The following is an 18,858-nucleotide window of genomic DNA, read 5'->3' on the forward strand; positions in this document are numbered from 1 at the left end:
AGCAGGGTAGCATGGTGGTTAGCATAAATGCTTCACAGCTCCAGGGTCCCAGGTTCGATTCCCAGCTGGGTCACTGTCTGTGTGGAGTCTGCACGTCCTCCCTCTGTGTGCGTGGGTTTCCTCCGGGTGCTCCGGTTTCCTCCCACAGTCCAAAGATGTGCGGGTTAGGTGGATTGGCCATGCTAAATTGCCCGTAGTGTCCTAATTAAAAAGTAAGGTTAAGGGGGGGTTGTTGGGTTACGGGTATAGGGTGGATACGTGGGTTTGAGTAGGGTGATCATGGCTCGGCACAACATTGAGGGCCGAAGGGCCTGTTCTGTGCTGTACTGTTCTATGTTCTATGAATGCACCTCCTGTAGGATGTAGGTGGTGAGGGACACCATTAGTGTCCTCACTGAAAACACCTGTGGGAAGTGCACCCAACTCCAGCTCCTTGGAGAATGCATTAGGGAACTGGAGCTGGATGAACTTCGGATAATCCGTTAGGCAGAGGGGGTGATAGAGAGGAGTTACAGGGAGGTAGCCACACCCAAGGTTCAGGACAAGTGTAGCTGGGTACAGTCAGGGGAAGGAAAGGGAACGGGCAGACAGTGCAGGGATCCCCTGTGGCTGTACCCCTTCAAAACAAGTATACTGTTTTGGATGCTGTTGGGGGGACGACCTACCAGGTGAAGGCCATAGCAGCCAGTTCTCTGGCACTGAACCCGGCTCTGTGGCTCAGAAGGGAAGGGGGAGAATAGAAAAGCGATAGTGATAGGAGACTCAATGGTTGGGGAATGAATAGGAGATTCTGTGGTCGCGAACGAGACTCCCGGAAGCTATGATGCCTCCCGGGTGCCAGTGCCAGGGATATCTCGGATTGAGTCTACAGGATTCTTAAGGGGGAAGGGGAGCAACCAAAAGTCGTGGTGCACTTAGGCACCAACAACATATCTACGAAAAGTGATGAGGATCTAAAAAGTGATTTTAGGGAGTTAGGTAGCAAGCTAACAAGCAGGACGAGCAGAGTAGTAATCTCAGGATTGCTACCGGTGCTATGTGCAAGTGAGGCAAGGAACAGAGAGCGAGTGCAGCTGAACACGTGGCTGCAGGGCTGGTGCAGGAGGGAAGGCTTCAGATATGTGGATCATTGGGATATCTCCTGGGGAAGGTGGGACCTGTACATGAAGGAATGGTTGCACCTAAACTGGAGGGGCACCAATATCCTGGGCAGGAGGTTTGCTAGAGCTCTTCAGGAGGGTTTGAACTAGTTTGGCAGGGGGATGGGAACCAGAGCTATGGATCAGGGGATAGAGTAGCTGTTGAACAGGCAGAAATAGTATGCAGCGAGTCTGTTAGGAAGGATAGACAGTTGATTGGGCAAAGGTGTACTCAGTGGGATGGGTTAAAGTGTGTCAATTTCAATGCAAGGAGTATCAGGAATAAGGGAGATGAACTTAGAGCATGGATCAGTACTTGGAACTACGATGCTGTAGCCATTATGGATATATGGATTTCACAGGGGCAGGAATGGTTGTTAGATGTTCCGGGGTTTAGGTTTTTTAAGAAGAATAAGGAGGGAGGTAAAACAGGAGGGGGAGTGGCACTGTTAATGAGGGAGAGCATCACAGCTGCAGAAAAGGAGGTAGTTGAGGAGGGTTTGTCTACTGAGTCAGTATGGGTGGAAGTCCGAAACAAGAAAGGAGTAGTCACTTTATTGGGAGTTTTCTATAGACCCCCCAATAGCAGCAGAGAGATAGAGGAACAGATTGGGCAACAGGTTGGAAAGGTGCAGAAGTAACAGAGTTGTTGTCATGGGGTGACTTCAACTTCCCTCATATTGACTGGAACCACCTTAGTAGAAATGGTTTGGATGGAGCGGATTTTGTCAGGTGTGTCCAGGAAGGATTCCTGACTCAATATGTAGATAGGCCAACTAGGAGGGAGGCCATATCGGACGAACCAGGCCAGGTGTCAGATTTCTCGGTGGGAGAATATTTGGTGACAGTGACCACAACTGCTTAACCTTTACCATAGCCATGGAGAGGGACAGGAACAGACTGTACGGGAAGGTATTTAATTGGGGGAGGGGAAATTATAATGCTGTTAAGACAGGAGCTGAGGAGCATAAATTGGGAACAGTTGTTCTCGGGGAAATGCACAACAGATATGTGGGGGTTGTTTAAGGAACACTTGCTGCGAGTGCTGGATAGTTTTGTCCCACTGAGAAGAGGAAGGAATGGTAAGGTGAAGGAGCCTTGGATGACAAGAGAAGTGGAGCTTCTAGTCAAGAGGAAGAAGGAAGCTTAAGTAAAGCTGAGGAAGCAAGGATCTAGCATGGCTCTCGAGGGTTACAAGGTAGCCAGGAAGGAACTCAAAAATGTTATTAGGATAGCTAGAAGGGGGCATGAAAAAGGCCAGGAGGGAAGGATCAGGGAAAACCCCAAGGCGTTCTACACTTATGTGAGAAATAAGAGGATGATCAGAATGAGAATAGGGCCGATCAGGGATAGTGGAGGGAACTTGTGTCAAGAATCTGAAGAGGTAAGGGAGGCCCTAAATGAATATTTTACTTCAGTATTCACTGGAGAGAGGGACATTGTTGCCCATGGGAACAGTGTGAACTAAGTTAATGGATTCGAAGAGGTTGATATTAAGAAGGAGGATGTGCTGGAAATTTTGAAAAGCATCAGGATAGATAAGTCCCCTGGGCCAGATGGGATATACCCAAGGAATTTGGCTGTCTCGATACTGAATTGGCTGGCCGAATGAAGACAGTGAGTGGTAGTCAATGGAAAATTATCCGCCTGGAGGTTGGTGACCAGTGGTGTCCCGCAGGGATCTGTTCTGGGACCTCTGCTCTTTTTGGTTTTTATAAATGACTTGGATGAACATAGAACATAGAACATAGAACAGTACAGCACAGAACAGGCCCTTCGGCCCTCGATGTTGTGCCGTGAGAAAGTGGAAGGGTGGGTTAGTAAGTTTACCGATGTCACAAAGGTTGGTGGAGTTGTTGATAGTGTCGAGGGCTGTTGCAGGTTACAACAGGACATTGGCAGGATACAGAGCTAGGCTGAGAAGTAGCAGATGGAGTTCAACCTAAATAAATGTGAAGTGATTCATTTTGGAAGGTTGAATTTGAATACTGAATACAGGATTAAAGGCAGGATTCTTGGAAGTGTGAAGGAACAAGGGTTCTTGGGGTCCATGTACATACATCCCTCAGAGTTGACACCCAGATTGATAGGGTTATTAAGAAGGCGAATGGTGTGTTGGCTTTCATTAACAGGGGGATTGAGTTTAAGAGCTGCGAGGTTTTGCTGCAGCTTTATAAAACCCTAGTTGGACTACACGTGACATATTATGTCCAGTTCTGGTCACCTCATTATAGGAAGGATGTGGATGCTTTGGAGAGGGTGCAGAGGAGATTTACCAGGATGCTTCCTGGACCGGAGGACATGTTGAGGGAGCTAGGGCTTTTCTAACTGGAGCGAAGAACAAAGAGAGGTGACATGATAGAGGTGTACAAGGTGATGACGTCTGCACGTCCTCCCCCTGTGTGCGTGGGTTTCCTCCGAGTGCTCCGGTTTCCTCCCACAGTCCAAAGATGTGCGGGTTAGGTGGATTGGCCATGCTAAATTGCCCGTAGTGTCCTAATAAAAGTAAGGTTAAGGGGGGGGTTGTTGGGTTACGGGTATAGGGTGGATACGTGGGTTTGAGTAGGGTGATCATGGCTCGGCACAACATTGAGGGCCGAAGGGCCTGTTCTGTGCTGTACTGTTCTATGTTCTATGTTCTATGATGAGAGGCATGGATAGAGTGGATAGCCAGAGACATTTCCCCAGGGTGGAAATGGCAGTCACGAGGGGACGTAATTTTAAGGTGATGGGAGGAAGGTATGGAGGAGATGTCAGAGGTAGGTTCTTTACACTGAGAGTGGTATGCATGGAATGCCCTGCCAGCGGAGGTGATGGAGTCAGTCATTAAAGGCATTTTAGCGACTCTTGGACAGGCACATGGACAGCAGTAAATTGAAGGGGTGTAGGTTAGGTTGATCTTACATTTGGATAAATGGTCTGCACAACATTGTGGGCCGAAGGGCCTGTACTGTTCTATGTTCCATCACTGTGTGATGCAGAGTTGGGATATCGATGTGTGATATGGAGCTGGGTGTCGCTGTGTGATACAGAGCTGGGATATCGATGTGTGATATGGAACTGGGTGTCGCTGTGTGATACAGGCCTGATAGCACTCTGTAATGCAGAGCTGAGTATCAAGCTGCATATCACTGTGTGATATCGAGCTGGATACCACTGTCTGATACGGACCAGATACCACTGTGTGACACAGAACTGTATATCACTGTGTGATGCAGAGCTGGATATCACTGGATGATATAGAGCTGCACATCACTGTGTTATACAGAGCTGGAAATCCCTCTGTGGTATGCAAATTCTGTGAAGCTGCTATTTTGCATTTCAATCCTTGGTCAATGCTGACTCTAGCCCAAGAGTATTGGCTGGTGTGCAATCGACCACATTTCTTTGGGCCAGAACGCAGTGAAACTAAATAATCTATCATCCCAAGGTAACACAGTATCCAAGTCTGTATCACACAACAATATCCAGCTTGGTATCATGGTGATATCCTGTTCTGTAGCACACAGCAATATCCCACTGAATATCTGACAGCTTTGTATCACACAGCGATATCCTTCTTTGTATCAGTGTTATCCAGCTCTGTATTACACAATGATGTGAGGCAGCGCAGGGCTAGCACGGTGCAACAGTGGTTAGCACTGTTGCTTCACAGTGTCAGGGACCCAGGTCTGATACCCGGCTTGGATCACTGTCTATGCAGAGTCTGCACATTCTCCCGGTGTCTGTGTAACCCACAGTGATATCCAGCTCTGTGTCACACAGTAATATCCAGCTCTGTATTACATAGAGACATCCAGCTCTGTATCGCACAGTGATATCCAGCTATGTATCGCATAGTGACATCCAGCTCTGTATCTCACAGTGATGTCCAGCTCTCTATCTTACAGTGATATCCAGCTCTGTATCGCACAGTGATATCCCAGCTCTGCATAACAGTGATATCCAGCTCTGCATCACACAGTGATATCCAGCTCTGTATCGCACAGTGATATCCCAGCTCTGCATAACAGTGATATCCAGCTCTGCATCACACAGTGATATCCAGCTCTGTATCGCACAGGGATATCCCAGCTCTGCATAACAGTGATATCCAGCTCTGCATCACACAGTGACATCCAGCTCTGTGTCACACAGTAATATTCAGCGCTGTATCGCAGTGATATCCCAGCTCTGCATAACAGTGATATCCAGCATTGCATCACACAGTGACATCCAGCTCTGTGTCACACAGTAATGTCCAGCTTGTATCGCACAGTGATATCCACCTGTGTATCACACAGTGACATCCAGCTCTGTATCACACAGTGATATCCAGCTCTGTATCACAGTGACATCCAGCTTTATATCGCACAGTGATATCCAGCTCTGTATCACACAGTGATATCCAGCTCTGTATCACGCAGTGACATCCAACTCTGTATCGCACAGTGATATCCAGCTCTGTATCACACAGTGACATCCAGCTCTGTATCACACAGTGATATCCAGCTCTGTATCACAGTGACATCCAGCTTTATATCGCACAGTGATATCCAGCTCTGTATCACACAGTGATATCCAGCTCTGTATCACAGTGACATCCAGCTCTATATCGCACAGTGATATCCAGCTCTGTATCGCATAGTGATATCCAGCTCTGTATCGCAGTGATATCCAGCTCTGTATCACACAGTGACATCCAGCTCTGTATCGCACAGTGATATCCAGCTCTGTATCGCATAGTGACATCCAGCTCTATATCTCACAGTGACATCCAGCTTTATATCGCACAGTGATATCCAGCTCTGTATCACACAGTGATATCCAGCTCTGTATCGCATAGTGACATCCAGCTCTATATCGCACAGTGATATCCAGCTCTGTATTGCATAGTGATATCCAGCTCTGTATCGCAGTGATATCCAGCTCTGTATCACACAGTGACATCCAGCTCTGTATCGCACAGTGATATCCAGCTCTGTATCGCATAGTGACATCCAGCTCTGTATCACACAGTGATATCCAGCTCTGTATCACAGTGACATCCAGCTCTATATCACACAGTGATATCCAGCTCTGTATCGCATAGTGATATCCAGCTCTGTATCGCAGTGATATCCAGCTCTGTATCACACAGTGATATCCCAGCTCTGTATCACATAGTGATATCCAGCTCTGTATCACACTAGTGACATCCAGCTCTGTATCACACAGTGATATCCAGCTCTGTATCACGCAGTGACATCCAACTCTGTATCGCACAGTGATATCCAGCTCTGTATCACACAGTGACATCCAGCTCTGTATCACACAGTGATATCCAGCTCTGTATCACAGTGACATCCAGCTCTATATCGCACAGTGATATCCAGCTCTGTATCGCATAGTGATATCCAGCTCTGTATCGCAGTGATACAGTTGGGGCCTCACGGTAGCATGGTGGTTAGCATCAATGCTTCACAGCTCCAGGGTCCCAGGTTTGATTCCCGGCTGGGTCACTGTCTGTGTGGAGTCTGCACGTCCTCCCCGTGTGTGCGTGGGTTTCCTCCGGGTGCTCCGGTTTCCTCCCACAGTCCAAAGATGTGCGGGTTAGTGGATTGGCCATGCTAAATTGCCCGTAGTGTATGGTTAATGGGGGGATTGTTGGGTTACGGGTATACGGGTTACGTGGATTTAAGTAGGGTGATCATTGCTCGGCACAACATCGAGGGCCGAAGGGCCTGTTCTGTGCTGTACTGTTCTATGTTCTATGATATCCAGCTTTGTATCGCACAGTGATATCCAGCTCTGTATTGCATAGTGATATCCAGCTCTGTATCGCAGTGATATCCAGCTCTGTATCACACAGTGATATCCCAGCTCTGTATCGCATAGTGATATCCAGCTCTGTATCACACAGTGACATCCAGCTCTGTATCGCACAGTGATATCCAGCTCTGTATCGCAGTGATATCCAGCTCTGTATCGCATATTGATATCCAGCTCTGTATCACAGTGATATCCAGCTCTGTATCGCAGTGATATCCAGCTCTGTATCACACAGTGATATCCCAGCTCTGTATTGCATAGTGATATCCAGCTCTGTATCACACAGTGACATCCAGCTCTGTATTGCACAGTGATATCCAGCTCTGTATCGCATAGTGATATCCAGCTCTGTATCGCAGTGATATCCAGCTCTGTATCGCATAGTGATATCCAGCTCTGTATCGCAGTGATATCCAGCTCTGTATCACACAGTGATATCCCAGCTCTGCATAGCACAGTGATATCCAGCTCTGTATCATACCCCGCTCTGAATCACACAGTGATATCCCAGCTCTGCATCGCACAGTGATATTCAAGCTCTGTATCACACAGTGATACCCAGCTCTGTATCAAACAGCGATGTCCAGCTCTGTCTGTCACAGTGATAATTAGCTCTGAATCACACAGTGATATCCAGCTCTGAATCACACAGTGATACCCCACTCTGAATCACACATTGTGATATCCAGCTCTGAATCACACAGTGATATCCAGCTTTGTATCACACAGTGATATGGCAGCTCTGAATCACACAGTGATACCCCACTCTGAATCACACATTGTGATATCCAGCTTTGTATCACACAGTGATATGGCAGCTCTGTATCTCACAGTGATATCCAGCTCTGTACCACACAGTGACATCCAGCTCTGTATCACACAGTGATATCCAGCTCTGTATCACAGTGACATCCAGCTCTGTATCACACAGTGATATCCAGCTATGTATCGCATAGTGATATCCAGCTCTGTATCGCAGTGATATCCAACTCTGTATCGCACAGTGATATCCAGCTCTGTATCACAGTGATATCCAGCTCTGTATCGCATAGTGATATCCAGCTCTATATCGCAGTGATATCCAGCTCTGTATCACACAGTGATATCCCAGCTCTGTATCGCATAGTGATATCCAGCTCTGTATCACACAGTGACATCCAGCTCTGTACCGCACAGTGATATCCAGCTCTGTATCGCATAGTGATATCCAGCTCTGTATCGCACAGTGATATCCAGCTCTATATCGCAGTGATATCCAGCTCTGTATCACACAGTGATATCCCAGCTCTGTATCGCATAGTGATATCCAGCTCTGTATCACACAGTGACATCCAGCTCTGTATCGCACAGTGATATCCAGCTCTGTATCGCATAGTGATATCCAGCTCTGTATCGCACAGTGATATCCAGCTCTGTATCGCAGTGATATCCAGCTCTGTATCGCATAGTGATATCCAGCTCTGTATCGCATAGTGATATCCAGCTCTGTATCGCAGTGATATCCAGCTCTGTATCACACAGTGATATCCCAGCTCTGCATAGCACAGTGATATCCAGCTCTGTATCATACCCCGCTCTGAATCACACAGTGATATCCAGCTCTGTATCGCAGTGATATCCAGCTCTGTATCGCATAGTGATATCCAGCTCTGTATCGCACAGTGACATCCAGCTCTGTATTGCACAGTGATATCCAGCTCTGTATCGCATAGTGATATCCAGCTCTGTATCGCAGTGATATCCAGCTCTGTATCGCATAGTGATATCCAGCTCTGTATCGCAGTGATATCCAGCTCTGTATCACACAGTGATATCCCAGCTCTGCATAGCACAGTGATATCCAGCTCTGTATCATACCTCGCTCTGAATCACACAGTGATATCCTAGCTCTGCATCTCACAGTGATATTCCAGCTCTGTATCACACAGTGATACCCAGCTCTGTATCACACAGCGATGTCCAGCTCTGTCTGTCACAGTGATAATTAGCTCTGAATCACACAGTGATATCCAGCTCTGAATCACACAGTGATACCCCACTCTGAATCACACATTGTGATATCCAGCTCTGAATCACACAGTGATATCCAGCTCTGATTCACACAGCGATATCCAGCTTTGTATCACACAGTGATATGGCAGCTCTGAATCACACAGTGATACCCCACTTTGAATCACACATTGTGATATCCAGCTTTGTATCACACAGTGATATGGCAGCTCTGTATCTCACAGTGATATCCAGCTCTGTATCACACAGTGACATCCAGCTCTGTATCACACAGTGATATCCAGCTCTGTACCACACAGTGACATCCAGCTCTGTATCACACAGTGATATCCAGCTCTGTATCGCATAGTGATATCCAGCTCTGTATCGCATAGTGATATCCAGCTCTGTATCACACAGTGATATCCAGCTCTGTATCGCACAGTGATATCCAGCTCTGTATCGCATAGTGATATCCAGCTCCGTATCGCAGTGATATCCAGCTCTGTATCACACAGTGATATCCCAGCTCTGTATCGCATAGTGATATCCAGCTCTGTATCACACAGTGACATCCAGCTCTGTATCGCACAGTGATATCCAGCTCTGTATCGCATAGTGATATCCAGCTCTGTATCGCACAGTGATATCCAGCTCTGTATCACAGTGACATCCAGCTCTATATCGCACAGTGATATCCAGCTCTGTATCGCGTAGTGATATCCAGCTCTGTATCGCAGTGATATCCAGCTCTATATCGCACAGTGATATCCAGCTCTGTATCGCATAGTGATATCCAGCTCTGTATCACAGTGATATCCACCTCTGTATCGCATAGTGATATCCAGCTCTGTATCGCAGTGATATCCAGCTCTGTATCACACAGTGATATCCCAGCTCTGTATTGCATAGTGATATCCAGCTCTGTATCACACAGTGACATCCAGCTCTGTATCGCACAGTGATATCCAGCTCTGTATCACACAGTGATATCCAGCTCTGTATCGCATAGTGATATCCAGCTCTGTATCACAGTGATATCCAGCTCTGTATCGCAGTGATATCCAGCTCTGTATCACACAGTGATATCCCAGCTCTGCATAGCACAGTGATATCCAGCTCTGTATCATACCCCGCTCTGAATCACACAGTGATATCCCAGCTCTGCATCTCACAGTGATATTCCAGCTCTGTATCACACAGTGATACCCAGCTCTGTATCACACAGCGATGTCCAGCTCTGTCTGTCACAGTGATAATTAGCTCTGAATCACACAGTGATATCCAGCTCTGAATCACACAGTGATACCCCACTCTGAATCACACATTGTGATATCCAGCTCTGAATCACACAGTGATATCCAGCTCTGAATCACACAGCGATATCCAGCTTTGTATCACACAGTGATATGGCAGCTCTGAATCACACAGTGATACCCCACTCTGAATCACACATTGTGATATCCAGCTTTGTATCACACAGTGATATGGCAGCTCTGAATCACACAGTGATATCCAGCTCTGTATCACACAGTGATATCCCAGCTCTGCATCGCACAGTGATATCCCAGCTCTGCATCACATAGTGATATCCAGCTCTGTATCACACATTGATATCCCAGCTCTGCATCACACAGTGATATCCAGCTCTGTATCTCACAGTGATATTCAGCTCTGTATCACACAGTGATATTGCAGCTCTGCATCACACAGTGATATCCAGCTCTGAATCGCACAGTGATGTCCAGCTTTGTATCTCACAGTGATATTCAGCTCTGAATCACACAGTGATATCCAGCTCTGAATCACACAGTGATATCCAGCTCTGAATCACACAGTGATGTCCAGCTCTGTATCTCACAGTGATATTCAGCTCTGTATCACACAGTGATTTCCAGGACTATCCCACAGTGATATCCAGCTCTGGATCTCACAGTGACATTCAGAAATACGTAAAACCTCGTTGATACCTATAACCATTCTGATGTTTTCTGTTTTCCAGGTGTTACAACTGTACTCACTATGACAACAATCAACACCCACCTACGGGAAACCCTTCCAAAGATCCCTTATGTTAAAGCCATTGACATCTATCTGATGGGTTGCTTTGTCTTTGTCTTCCTGGCTTTGCTCGAGTATGCCTTTGTCAATTACATCTTCTTTGGCAAAGTGCCATCACAGCAGAAGAAACCAATGGGAAAAGTCAATAAGAGCAACACAGAGAGGGGCAGACTTGGGAATGCCCGGGTGAGAATGGCATTGTTTTGTGTCACAATATACGTATAAATACTATATGTATTTGGTGCAGTCATGGTTCAAAGCCCGGGTTACTGTGTGTATGTATCTACTGCAGTAAGGGTTTTAAAAACCCTGGTTCAAAAGACAGACACAGTGGCTACAGAAGGGGTAATTAAAGCATCGTAAATGTAAGATCATAATTCATTCATGCCTTGTATATTGTTTATCTGAATAGGAATTTTTTTTATACAAATGTTAATTAGAGACACAGTTGGATTTTGACTTTGGGTGACAAGTCTGTGTAGAGTTTGTACGTTCTCCCCATGTCTGTGTGGGTTTCTACCGGGTGCTCCGGTTTCTTGCCACAGTCCAAAAATGTGCAGGTTAGGTGGATTGGCCATGCTAAATTGCCCCTTAGTGTCCAAAGATTAGGTGGTATTACAGAGATATTGGAGGGGCGTGGGCCTCGGTAAGGTGCTGCTTCAGAGTGTTGATGCAGACCTGATGGGCTGAATGGCCTCCTTATACATTGTCGGAATGCTATGGACTCTATGGATTGTGTTTAACATTCGTAAGATGGCCATAACCCAGTTAGTGGGATATACATATGTAGAAGCAATCAGGTGTGGCATTTTCAGTTTTAGTTTTTGTCTGGAAGTCAAACTAAGAATCAGTTTCTGAAGAATACAGCCAGAGAATCTGCATCATTCTGACAGAGTGTCAGCTCTCTCTTTTCAAGCAGTTTCAAAGATCTATCCAATGTTTGACAAGGAATCCTGTGTTTGTTAATTGTATCTAAAAGTGGATTTTGACCCGAGATGGATTTGCTTGATTGGAAGTAAAGAATGTAGCAGTTAGAAGTTAAAATGTTTCATTTAATTGTTAAGCATTTTTAAACTTTGAATTGAAAGTCATTTCTTCTATGATGTTAAAGCTAGTAATCCTCTGTTAGTAATAAAAATTTGTTTTAATTTACCATATCCCTAATTGTGCATGGATTCACTCCTGAGCGAGGTATCCTTGCCTCACAGTCTTACAAATTCTATAAAATATTGGGGTTTCTGCGCAGTATCCCAGCCACTGTTGGGATCTAGCCAGGGATCGTAATAATTGTGAGATCTTGGCAGCAGTGCTGCTGCTGACCTCTGGGTGGCAGCATCTGTGTAACATCCACACTCTTCCAGCAGAGACACAAAGGCAAGCTTTTCAAATGAGGCAGTTCATTCACAGAAATTGTACATGTGACAATGAATCTGTCCATTAAGTCCATTAACCTGGATTTTCTGATTTACATAACTCAAACCTGCATTGTTTTGTGTGGTAACCTGATGTAAGAGCAGCCTAATGTAGGCCAGAGTTAATCCTGGGTCAGCCTGACTCAGTTCAGCTCTTTGCTTGTAAGGGATCTAAAATGACCAGTGATCCTGTGGTCATGTCCTTCACTGTGCCAATAAACTGCGATAGCAACTGTGACATTGGAGCTGCTCTGATGCCAGTTTAGAACATAGAACATAGAACAGTACAGTACAGTACAGGCCCTTCGGCCCACAATGTTATGCCGACCATTTATCTTAATCTAAGATCAACCAAACCTACACCCCTTCAATTTACTGCTGTCCATGTGTCTGTCTGAGAGTCGCTTAAATGTCCCTAATGACTCTGACTCCACCACCTCCACTGGCAGTGCATTCTACACACCCACCGCTCTCTGTGTAAAGACCCTACCTCTGATTTCTCCCCTATACCTTCCTCCAATCACCTTAAAATGATGTCCCCTCGTGACAGCCATTTCCACCCTGGGGAAAAGTCTCTAGCTATCCACTCTATCCATGCCTCTCACCACCTTGTACACCTCTATCAAGCCACCTCTCTGCCTTCTTCGCTCAGTGAGAAAAGCCCTAGCTCCTTCAACCTTTCTTCATAAGACATGCCCTCCAGTCCAGGCAGCAACCTGGTAAATCTCCTCTGTACCCTCTCCAAAGCATCCAAATCCTTCCTATAATGAGGCAACCAGACTTGACGCAATATTCCAAGTGTGGTCTAACTGAGTTTTATAAAGCTGCAGCAAAACCTTGCGGCTCTTAAACTCAATCCCCCTGTTAATGAAAGCCAACACACCATACACCTTCTTAACAACCCTATCAACCAGAGTGGCAACTTTGAGGGATCTATGTATGTGGACCCCAAGATCTCTCTGTTCCTCCACACTTCCAAGAATCCTGCCTTTAACCCTGTATTTAGCATTCAAATTCGACCTTCCAAAATGAATCACTTCACATTTATCAAGATTGAGCTCCATCTGGCGCTTCTCAGCCCAGATCTGCATCCTGTCAATGTCCTGTTGTAACCTGAAACAGCCCTCAACACTATCTACAACTCCCCCAACCTTCGTGCCATCGGCAAACTTACTAACCCACCCTTCCACTTTCTCATCCAAGTTATTTATAAAAACCATAAAGAGCAGAGGTCCCAGAACAGATCCATGCGGGACACCACTGGTCACTGACCTCCAGGCGGAATACTTTCCATCCACTACCACTCACTGTCTTCTTTTGGCCAGCCAATTCTGAATCCAGACAGCCAAATTTTCCTGTATCCCATGCCCGCTGACTTTCTGAGTGAGCCTACCATGGGGAACCTTATCAAATGCCTTACTCAAATCCCTATACACCACATCCACTGCCCAACCTTCATCAATGTGTCTCGTCACATCCTCAAATAATTCAATGAGGCTTGTGAGGCATGACCTGCCCCTCACAAACCCATGTTGACTACCTTTAATCAAACTATGATTTCTAAATAATCATGAATCCTATCTCTCAGAATCCTTTCCAATATTTTGCTCACCACAGACGTAAGACTGATGTTCTGTAATTCCCAGGGATTTCCCTATTCCCTTTCTTGAACAGGGGAACAACATTAGCCTCCCTCCAATCATCCGCTACTACTCCAGTGGAGAGTGAGGACGCAAAGATCTTTGCCAACGGCGCAGCAATCTCCTCCTTCGCTTCCCGTAAAAACCTTGGGTATATCCCATCAGGCCCAGGGGACTTATCTATCGTGATGCTTTTCAAAATTTCCAGCACATTCTCCTTCTTAATATTAACCTGTTCGAGTCCATTAACTTGGTTCACGCTGTTCTCATCGGCAACAAGGTACCTCTCTCTAGTGAATACTGAAGCAAAATATTCATTTAGGGCCTCCCCCATCTCTTCAGACTCTAGGCACAAGTTCCCCCCACTATCCCTGATCGGCCTGTTATAGGAGCGGCGTTTTCAGAACCCCAAAATGTATCATGGAGTTCAACCAACCTCTCCCTTTAATGTATTGTTGCTTTTGAAGCACATGGTGTGGTATCGCAATTATGGACACATGGGTTTTAAACACAAACCTTTTTTACATAAACATTGGATCCCTTAACACCCCTTACTTAAAATAATACAACACTAAATAATCCCTCAAAATGTTTCTTCGAACCCCCAAAAAACTTAACACCTTTAAACAGAAACACATCAGGTTAAAGACATTACTATTATTAGTTTAAATCACCCAAATGATTCAGAGATAGTCTTTCCTGGCAGAGATCACAGCAGATCCAGCTTACTGCAAACACGGACACGCCCAAGCTCTTTTCCTCAAAACTGAAACCTAAACACTGCAAAACGGCTGAGCTAAAAAACCCAGCTCCACCCACACTCTGACATCACTTCAGTAAAGGAGCTGCTCCATTTCCTAAAGGTACATTGCTTAAATGTCCATTTCTTAAAGGTACTCTCACATGACAGGCCCTACTCTCACTCTGATCATCCTCTTATTTCTCACATAAGTGTAGAACGTCTTGCGGTTTTCCCTAATCCTTCCCACCAGGGTTTTTTCATGCCCCCTTCTAGCTCTCCTCAGTCCATTTTTGAGTTCCTTCCTGGTTACCTTGTAACCCTCCAGAGCTGAGTCAGATCCTTGCTTCCTCCACCTTGTGTAAGCTTCCTTCTTCCTCTTGACTAGAAGCTCCACTTCTCTTGTCATCCAAGGCTCCTTCACCTCACCATTCCTTCCTCTTCTCAGTGGGACAAAACTATTCAGCACTCGCAGTAAGTGCTCCTTAAACAATCCCCACATTACTATTGTGCATTTCCCTAAGAACAATTGTTCCCACTTTATGCTCCTCAGCTCCTGTCTAATAGCAGTATAATTTCCCCTCCCCCAATTAAATACCTTCCCATACTGTCTGTTCCTATCCCTCTCCATGACTACGGTAAAGGTCAAGGAGTTGTGGTCACTGTCACCGAAATGCTCCCCCACCGAGACATCTGACACCTGGCCTGGTTCTTGCCGAGCATCAAGTCCAATATGGCCTCTTCGTTAGTCGGCCTATCGACATACTGAGTCAGGAATTCTTCCTGTACACACCTGACAAAATCTGCTTCATCCAAACTGTTTGCACTAAGGAGGTTCCAGTCAATATTAGGGAACTTAAAGTACCCATGACAACAACTCTGCTACTTCTGCACCATTCAAAGATCTGCAGCCCAATCTGTTCCTCTATCTCTCTGCTGCTATTGGGGGGTCTATAGAAAACTCCCAATAAAGTGACTGCTCCTTTGTTGTTTCTGACTTCCACACATACTGACTCAGTAGACAAACCCTCACCTACCTCCTTTTCTGCAGCTGTGGTGCACTCCCTAACAGTGTCACTCCCCCTCCTCTTTTACCTCCCTCCCTATTCTTCTGAAAACATCTAAACCCCGGAACATCTAACAACCATTCCTGCCCCTGTGAAATCCATGTCTTTGTAATGGCCACAGCATCGTAGCTCGAAGTACTGATCCATGCTCTAAGTTCATCTCCCTTATTCCTGACACTCCTTGCATTGAAACATATATACTTTAACCCATTCTACTGAGTGCAACTTTGCCCTATCAACTGGTCCACAGGGCAGCTACATTCCTCACAGACTTGTCGCATACTATTTCTGCCTGTTCAACAGCTACCCTATCCTCTGATCCATAGCTCTGGTTTCCAACCCCTGCCAAACTAGTTTAAACCCTCCCGAAGAGCTCTAGCAAACCTCCCACCCAGGATATTGGTGCCCCTCCAATCCATCCTTCATGTACAGGTCCCACCTTCCCCAGATATCCCAATGATCTACATATCTGAAACCTTCCCTCCTGCACCAGCCCTGTAGCCATGTGTTCAGCTGCACTGGCTCTCTGTTCTTTGCCTCACTTGCACGTGACACCGTTAGCCATCCTGAGATCACTACTCTGCTTGTCCTGCTCTTTAGCTTCCAAACTAACTCCCTAAAATCACTTTTTAGATCCTCATCCCTTTTCTTAGCTATGTTGTTGGTTCCTATGTGCACCACGACATCTTGTTGCTCGCCCTCCCTCTTAAGAATCCTGTAGACCCGATCCGAGACATCCCTGGCCCTGGCACCCGGGAAGCAACATACCTTCCGGGAATATCGATCACAACCACAGAATCTCCTATGCATTCCCCTAAGCATTGAGTCCCCTATCACTACAGTATTGCTTTTCTATTCTCCTCCCTTCCCTTCTGAACCACGGAGCCAGATTCGGTGCCAGAGACCTGCTCGCTAGGGGCTTCCCCCAGTAGGTCATCCAAAACGGTATACTTGTTTTGAAGGGGAACAGCCACGAGGGGTTCCTGCACTGTCTACCCCTTTGTTTTCCTTTCCCTGACTATAACCCAGCTACTCGTGTCCTGTACCTTGATGTAGCTACCTCCCTGTAACTCTTCTCTATTACCCCCCCGCCTCCCGGATGATCCGAAGTTCATCCATCTCCAGGTCCAGTTCCCTAACACGGTCTCCGGGGAGCTGGAGTTGGGTGCACTTCCCGCAGGTATAGTCAGCGGGGACTCCGGTGGTTTCCCTCACCACCCACATCCTACAGAAGGAGCGAGCAACTGCCCGAGCCTCCATCCCCTCTTACCTTACAGAATGTAGCTGCCCTGTGGACCAACTGGAACTCCACCATCTGACTCTGCTCCCCGTCATCTGTACTCTCTGTAAACTCCCGGCTCCCTTCTCGCTCTTTGGTGAAGTGTAGGAAACAAAATGAAAGGAACACTTTGCTCCCTCCTCACCTCACTCCCTCAGTCACCGAACTCTCACTATAGCACTCAAATGCACCCAAATTCAGCACTCAGCGCAAACACAGTTTGTACATAGCATTTGATTGTGTGTGTGATTGGATTGTGCTTTGCAACTGACTCTGGATTTTGTCTGATAGTGCACTGCACTGAATGGAATCCAGACTGTGATTGACATCTGCAGATTGTAGACTGCATCTGATTTGACCTTTCTGCGAACTGTGCCTGACTGTGCATTCAGACTGCATAAATTGCAGTTTTGAACTCAGTCCACTGATTATGTATCAGACCAGATTTTCATTCTGTCTCATTTTGGTTGCTTTTGTCATGGGATGTGAGCCTCACCGGCAAGGCCAACATTTAATTACCCATTCCTAATTGCCCTTGGAAAGGTGGTGCTGAGCTGCCTTCTTGATCCACTGCAGTCCCTATGGTGTAGGTACACCCACAGTGCTGTTAGGGAGGGAGTTCCAGGAGTTTGACCCAGTGACAGTGAAGGAACAGAGATATATTTCCAAGTCAGGTTGGTGAGTGACTTGGAGGGGAACATCCAGATGGTGGCTTCCATGCGTCTGCTGTCCTTGTCCTTCTAGATGGTAGTGGTCGTGGATTTAGAAGGTGCTGCCTGAGGAGCCAAGAGATTTGGGGATGTGAGTAAGAACTTGTTTAAGTATCGATGGGCAGGGACCTGAAATTCGTTGCTGGTGAGGGGGATGGAACCAGGGAAAATCAATGATTTCAAAAGGAAATTGGGCGAGCAATGGAGGGGAACAAACCTACTGAGGACAAAACTGCTGGGAACAAACCTGCTGGGAACAAACCTACTGGGAACAAACCTACTGGGAACAGGCCTACTGGGAACAAACCTACTGAGGACAGGCCTACTGGGAACAAGCCTACTGGGAACAAACCTACTGGGAACAAACCTACTGGGAACAGGCCTACTGGGAACAAACCTGCTGGGAACAAACCTACTGGGAACAAACCTACTGGGAACAGGCCTACTGGGAACAAACCTACTGAGGACAGGCCTACTGGGAACAAGCCTACTGGCGACAAACCTACTGAGGACAGGCCTACTGGGAACAAATCTACTGAGGACAGGCCTACTGGGAACAAACCAACTGGGAACAAACCTACTGGGAACAAACCAACTGGGAACAAACCTACTGGGAACAAACCTACTGAGGACAGGCCTACTGGGAACAAACCTACTGAGGACAGGCCTACTGGGAACAAGCCTACTGGAAACAAACCAACTGGGAACAAACCTACTGGGAACAAACCAACTGGGAACAAACCTACTGGGAACAAACCTACTGAGGACAGACCAACTGGGAACAAACCTACTGGGAACAAACCAACTGGGAACAAACCTACTGGGAACAAACCTACTGAGGACAGGCCTACTGGGAACAAACCTACTGAGGACAGGCCTACTGGGAACAAGCCTACTGGAAACAAACCAACTGGGAACAAACCTACTGGGAACAAACCAACTGGGAACAAACCTACTGGGAACAAACCTACTGAGGACAGGCCAACTGGGAACAAACCTACTGGGAACAAACCTACTGAGGACAGGCCAACT

The 18,858-nt window shown here is 46.5% G+C and overlaps 1 protein-coding gene across 3 annotated transcripts in view; it reads left to right on the forward strand.

Annotated features, from left to right (window-relative positions):
- Nucleotides 1–18,858, forward strand: part of LOC119952305 (gamma-aminobutyric acid receptor subunit beta-4-like) — a 272,368-nt gene that overhangs the window by 251,753 nt on the left and 1,757 nt on the right. For all 3 annotated transcript variants that reach the window (XM_038775950.1, XM_038775952.1, XM_038775951.1), the window contains one exon: nt 10,921–11,165. In XM_038775950.1, coding sequence (XP_038631878.1) covers nt 10,921–11,165 — 245 coding nt within the window. The remainder of the gene's footprint in view (nt 1–10,920; nt 11,166–18,858) is intronic.

Source organism: Scyliorhinus canicula, chromosome 17 (assembly GCF_902713615.1).
Source record: "Scyliorhinus canicula chromosome 17, sScyCan1.1, whole genome shotgun sequence".
Classification (NCBI taxonomy): Eukaryota; Metazoa; Chordata; class Chondrichthyes; order Carcharhiniformes; family Scyliorhinidae; genus Scyliorhinus; species Scyliorhinus canicula.